Source organism: Orycteropus afer, unplaced genomic scaffold, assembly GCF_000298275.1.
Source record: "Orycteropus afer afer isolate SDZICR_OR568_19922 unplaced genomic scaffold, OryAfe1.0 scaffold00005, whole genome shotgun sequence".
Taxonomy (NCBI): Eukaryota; Metazoa; Chordata; class Mammalia; order Tubulidentata; family Orycteropodidae; genus Orycteropus; species Orycteropus afer.
In genome coordinates this window covers 27,712,502-27,718,747 of record NW_006921592.1, presented here as the reverse complement: position 1 = coordinate 27,718,747, position 6,246 = coordinate 27,712,502, and the positions used below count along the sequence as shown (strand labels likewise).

Here is a 6,246-nt window from a genome sequence, read left to right as displayed (position 1 = left end):
TTGTTGCTGTTAAGTGCCATTGAGTTGGCTCTGACTTAGTGACTTTATGTACAATAGAATGAAACACTGCCTGGTCCCGTGCCAGCCTCACAATTCTTGCTACACCTGAGCCCATCGTTGCAGCCACTGTGTCAATCCATCTTGTTGAGGGCCTTCCCCTTCTTTGCTGACCCTCCACTTTACCAAGCATGATATCCTTCTCCAAGGCATGGTCCCTTCTGACAACATGACCAAAGTAGATGAAAGGAAGTCTGTCCATTCTTACTTCCAAGGAACATTCTGGTGCTGGAGGCACTCACTCGGCTATGACAAGAGATTTGGAAGACAGCAACTTGGCCAACTGACTGGAAGAGATCCATATTTGTACCCATTCCAAAGAAAGGTGATCTCACAAAATGTGGAAATTATCAGACAATATCATTAATATCACATGCAAGTAAAATCTTACTGAAGAAAATTCAAAAACAGTTGCAGCAGTATATTGACAGAGAGCTTCCAGAAATGCAAGCTGTATTCAGAAGAGGACGTGGAACAAGGGATATTATTGCTGATGTCAGATGGGTCTTAGCTGAAAGTAAAGAATACCAGAAAGATGTTTACTTATGTTTTATTGACTATGCAAAAGGATTTGATTGTGTGGATCATAACAAATTATGGATAACATTGAGAAGAATAGGGATTCCAGAACACTTGGTTGTATTCATGAGGAAACTGTATATAGATCAGGATGCTGTTGTTTGAACAGAACAAGGGAATACTGCGTGGTTCAAAATCAAGAAGAGAGTGTGTAAGAGTTGTATCCTTTCACCATGCTTATTCAATTTATATCCTGAGCAAATAATCCAAGAAGCTGGATTATATGAAGAAGAACGTGGCATTGGGATTGGAGGAAGACTCATTAACAACCTGTGATACATAGATGACACGACTTTGCTTGCTGAAAGTGAGGATGACTTGAAGCACTTACTGATGAAGATTAAAGACTACAGTCTGCAGTCTGGATTACTCCTCAATATAAAGAAAACAAAAATCCTCACAAATGGACCAATTAGCAGCATCACGATAAATGGAGAAAAGATTGAAGTTGTTAAAGACTTCATATTACTTGGTTCTATGATCAACACCAATGGAAGCATCAGTCAAGACATCAAAAGATGTATTGGATTGGGCAAATCTGCTGCAAAAGACCTCTTCTAAGTGATGAAGAGCAAAGATGTCTCCTTGAATACTAAGGTGTGCCTAACCCAAGCCGAGGTATTTTCAATTGCTTCTTATGTATGTGAAAGCTGGACAATGAATAAGTAAGACCGAAGAAGAGTTGATGCTTTTGAGTTGTGGTGTTGGAGAAGAATGCTGAGAGTACCATGGTCTGATAAAAGAACTAACAGATCTGTCCTGGACAAAGTGCAGCTGAATGCTCCTTGGATGCGAGAAAGGGCAGACTTCATCTCATCTACTTTGGTCATGTTGTCAGAGGGAACAATTCCCTGGAGAAGGATATCATGCTTGCTAAAGTGGATGGTAAGTGAAGAAGGGGAAAGCCCTCTACATGATGGATAGACACAGTGGCTGCAATGATGGACTCAGGTATAGTAAGGATTGTGATGCTGGCACAAGATTGGGCAGTGTTTCTGCTGTGCATAGGATCACTATGAGTTGGAGATGACAGCACCCAACAACAACAACAACAACAAATACCTAGCAATTGCACTAGTAGGTATATATCCTAGAGAAATAAGAGATGTGACACAAACAGATATATGCACACCCATGTTCGTTGCAGCATTATTCACAATAGCAATGAAGTGAAAAAAACCTAAGCACACATCAGCAGGTGAATGAATAAACAACTATGGTACACACACACAATGGAATACTATACAACGTTGAAGAACAATGATGAATTTGTGAAGCACCTTATAACATGGAACTTAGAGGACATTATGCTAAGTGAAATCAGTCAATCACAAGAGGACAAATATTGTAGGAGTCCACTATTGTAAAAAGACAAGGAAAAGTTTACACACAAAGAAAGAAAATTCTTTGATGGTTACTAGAGGTGGGAGCCACTCCTTGGAAGGAAGGTTGGGCAATCCTACTTCCGTAGTGATACTGCCTCGGAAACCCAAGGAGGGGTCGCTATGAGTCGGGGCTGACTCAATGGCACATAACAACAACAACAAGAGGTGGGAAGGCAAGAGAGGGTAAATCACTGACTAGAAGGTAGACATATAGCAACCCCTCCTTGAGTTTCTGAGGCAGTATCTCTATGGAAGTAGATTGCCCAAAATTCCTTCTGAGGAGTGTCTAGTGGGTTTGAACCATCAGCCTTTTGGTTAGCTATCAAATGCCTTAGGCACTATACCGCCACAGCTCCCTGTATTAACTTATGTGAATGGAAAGGCAATATACAATAAGGGGGAGGTCAACACAAAATGATCAATGCAAAAGAAATCACTGGGAGGAGAAAGCATTAAAGACAACAAGTTAAATACTATTACGTACACAAACCTCCTGTAACAAGAATAACAATAATCTACAAGTGGATATATATAGATAGACACTCAAGGTGAACAAATGGTGGGAAGGTGAATGGAACTACAGCCACAAATGTATATAGGTTTGACAGAGAATATTTCTACATATGTATTTATATCTGCTGCATATAGTCTATGAATACAGTAGAACATACAGGGGAGAAAGCTATGAAAACTTCTTAGCCATAACCAAACATCTAGAGGGAATGAGTCACTGGTCTTGGGGCTCAGGACCAGTCTAACAAAAATTCTGTACCCCTTAAGCACTCTCCTCCACTGCTTTCCACATTTTGTCCTCCCATCTGCCTCTGGTAACCACTAATAAACTTTGGCCCCTATCCTATTCTGGATATTTCATATAAATGGGATCATACCATATTTGCCCTTTGATGTCTGACTTATTTTACTAAGTGTAATGTTTTCAAGGTTTAATCATTTGGTAACATGCATCAGAACTTCATTTATCTTCATGATTGAATAACATCCCACTGTATGTATACACTCGGGTGTTTCCACTTTTGGCTATTATGAACATTGGTGTACAAGTATCTGTTTGAAACCCTGCTTTCAAATCTTTTTAATATAGACCTGGGAGTTGAATTTCTGGGGTATAAGGTAATTCTATGTTTAACTTTTGGAGAAACTGCTAAACTTTTTCACAGTGACTGTACCATTTTGCTTTCCCACCAGCAGTGGATAAGGGTTCCAGTACCTCCACATCCCCAAATTCACCTTTAGAACAAGTCTTCTCTCTCTGCTTACCATCTTGGTCTTTTGTTTGTTCTGCCACCTTCATCCCCAGCTAGCCAAACATGGACTTGACATTGTGCTTATCAGTCGGACACTGGAAAAACTACAGACCGTTGCCATGGAGATTGGTAAGTGATACCAAGAGCTAAGGGCAATGTTTGTGGAGCCCATCAACCAAGTCTGCTCTGCTCCTGTCCTCTGTCTATTCATGTACAGGTCAGCATTCTTATCTCTGCTCTCTGGAGACCAGGGTGCGAAACCTCCTGAGGGCAGTCATGTTTACAAAGGTTAAGTGTAGGACTTCAAGCGTTGGCTTTAGTTCACCAGTGATTCTTCAGGTTAGGTGAAGCAGGGCCTTTCTTCTTTGCTCTGGTGCCTTTGTCTCCAGCATCAGCCCCCATCAGAGGTCTCAGCTGCCTGGTTGCTCCTGCCACTCCCTTCAAAATAAGGTCTGTGTTTGAGATCTTATAATATGATGAGGGATGATGCTCATTAGTGGCTGTCAGATTAAAAAAAATAAGAAGAAAAAGATTTGATACAGGGCAGTCAGTATGGTTGTGAAGTTGTACAACCTTAGGGGACATCATTTATATCATATTGTCATTGTTAGTTGCTGTTGAGTTGGCTCCAACTCCTAGCAATCTTATGTATAACGGAATGAAAAGTTTCCCATTACTGTGTCATCTACATTCTCATTTAGATTGTGATGCTTTATTATTGTGAAAGCACCCTGTGGTGCTCCTAGTTAATAATGATCATACTGTTTCTATACAGGTATTTGATATTTTATATTGAATTTTAATACACATCAACTCCTTAACTTAAGGGAATAAATCTTCAGTTATGGGAGTGGGGATTTGTTTTCCTGGAAGAGATTTGGAACAGGAAATGGATGTGGGAGGTGCAGGGCTATTTAATCAAACTGTGGAGGCTCAGTGCCCTTGAACTGATGAGCTCAGCCTTTGTTCTATGTCTGGATATAAGAAGTAACTTTGGGCAGCACTAGAACATTCTTCAGCATTTTCCTTCCAAGGCTAGAATACACTTTTTATCATCCTTGTAACAAGCAAGTAGTGTCTTTGGACTGAAAGTACCCTCACCCCTCAAATTATGTTTTGAGATAAGTTGACCCAGAAATATCGGATCTAACTCCCACAGCTAAGCTGGCAGCAGTTGGTGAAATCTCCCTATAGCTTTTCTATTTATTTATCTGAAAACAGCTGCACAAGACAAGTTAACATAGAATAGTTGAACTTGGAGCAAGCAGACATGGTCTAAGTTCTGTATGTGGATGTGCTTGGGCAAATTTGTCAGCTTCTCTGAACTTTAATTTTCCCTTCTGTAATATGGGGCATATATTACCTACTTTAGAAGGACATATGGGAGATTAAAATAAGGTCTTGTACATGAAAATGCTTTATGAACTCTGAAGTATTGCACAAAGACAAAGGGTTGCTTTGTCTGATGCAGAGCGTCTGACACTTGGAAGCAGAGGCAGCATCACACTTCACTTTTACATCTGTTAATCCAGGAATCTCAAACTTGACCATGTACAGACATCACCTGGAAGGTGTGTTACAACTGATCACAGATGCACACCTTTGGGTTTTGGATTCAGTAGGTTAGAGGCAGGGCCTGAGCATATGCGTTTCAAATGAGTTTCCCAGAGCTGCTGATCCTGCTGTTCTGCAGATTCCCACTTTGCACGAACGTCTTTGAAAGCATAGACTTGTCACTATGGTTACTCTTTGAAACACTTAGAAAGCATTATTCACAAATTTCTTGGCACCACCCATCATTTACACAGGCTTAGTTCTTATTTCTAATTGGGATCACAAGTTGGTCCTCTTAGGCGTCTGCTCAGGTATTGCAACAGCATCAGAGGACTTCCACAGGCAAGAAGGGAATTGGGCCTCTGGACATTAAAAAATAACTGCTGTCTTGAATGCAGAGCAGACTACAGGGCGTAGCGTGAAGATTATACAAGCAGATTTTACCAAAGATGACATCTATGAGTATATTGAAGAAAACCTTAAAGGCTTGGAAATTGGAATTTTAGGTAAGTAAATTGTTAAGTGCAAACTTGTAATACATCAGTGAAATGTGTATCTTAATGACACTTGATTATTTCATGGTAGCTTACACTTAACCCATGATTGTATTTTAAACTGTGGTATTAAGCTGAATAGTACAGCTCAAATTTTCAAAAGGCATTTCTGGATTTAAAAAATTATGTATGGCTTCAGATTGTGCCCAACTTACATATTTTGACCCTTCTCAACATATTTTCTAGTATGAAAATGATTTTTTTTCACTGAACTGGTATTAACATTTGTTAAGAAGAGGGAGCCCATTGGCCTAAAGGAATTAGTTTAGTATGAAAACATTGCTGTGGTTTATCTATGAAACAGTAAGTGTGGTAATTTGAATATGGATTCTTATTTAGAAATTAATATACATCACATCTTCTCTATGATGACTTATAAACTAGATATTTTATAACCAAAAGCACAGTATAGTGTATTATATATAGAAGGAAGTAAGATATGATTTCTAACCTTTCTGCTGAATTTTAAAAGATAGTTTACATTCTTCACTTAAAAATGTAAAGCATGTCATTGCAGAAAGATAGGAAATAATAGATGAGCACATAAAAGAAATATAAATTTCTTAAAATTTCAATTGTCTGAGGTAGCATTTTGTTACATAGTCTTCTAGGCATAATATACTCATGCTTTCAAAAAATGGCAGTATAGGTACATATTGTTTTGTAACTTTTTCCTTAAATTTACATCATGTTCTGGTTACCTAGTGCTGCTCTGACAGGAAATATACCACAAATGGGACGGCCTTAACAAATAGGAGTTTATTCTTACAATTTGGAGGCTTTAAGTCCAAGTTCAAAGTGCCAGGCTCTAGGGGCTGGGTGAAAGCCCTTCAACCTTGGGGTCCAGCTCTG

General features: G+C 39.3%; 1 protein-coding gene across 1 annotated transcript in view; it reads left to right on the top strand.

Annotated features, from left to right (window-relative positions):
• HSD17B3 (hydroxysteroid 17-beta dehydrogenase 3) overlaps nucleotides 1–6,246 on the top strand; it is a 74,926-nt gene that overhangs the window by 27,550 nt on the left and 41,130 nt on the right. Inside the window, exons 2-3 of the mRNA XM_007939852.1 lie at nucleotides 3,340–3,415; nucleotides 5,239–5,346. Of these exons, the coding sequence (XP_007938043.1) occupies nucleotides 3,340–3,415; nucleotides 5,239–5,346 (184 nt within the window). The remainder of the gene's footprint in view (nucleotides 1–3,339; nucleotides 3,416–5,238; nucleotides 5,347–6,246) is intronic.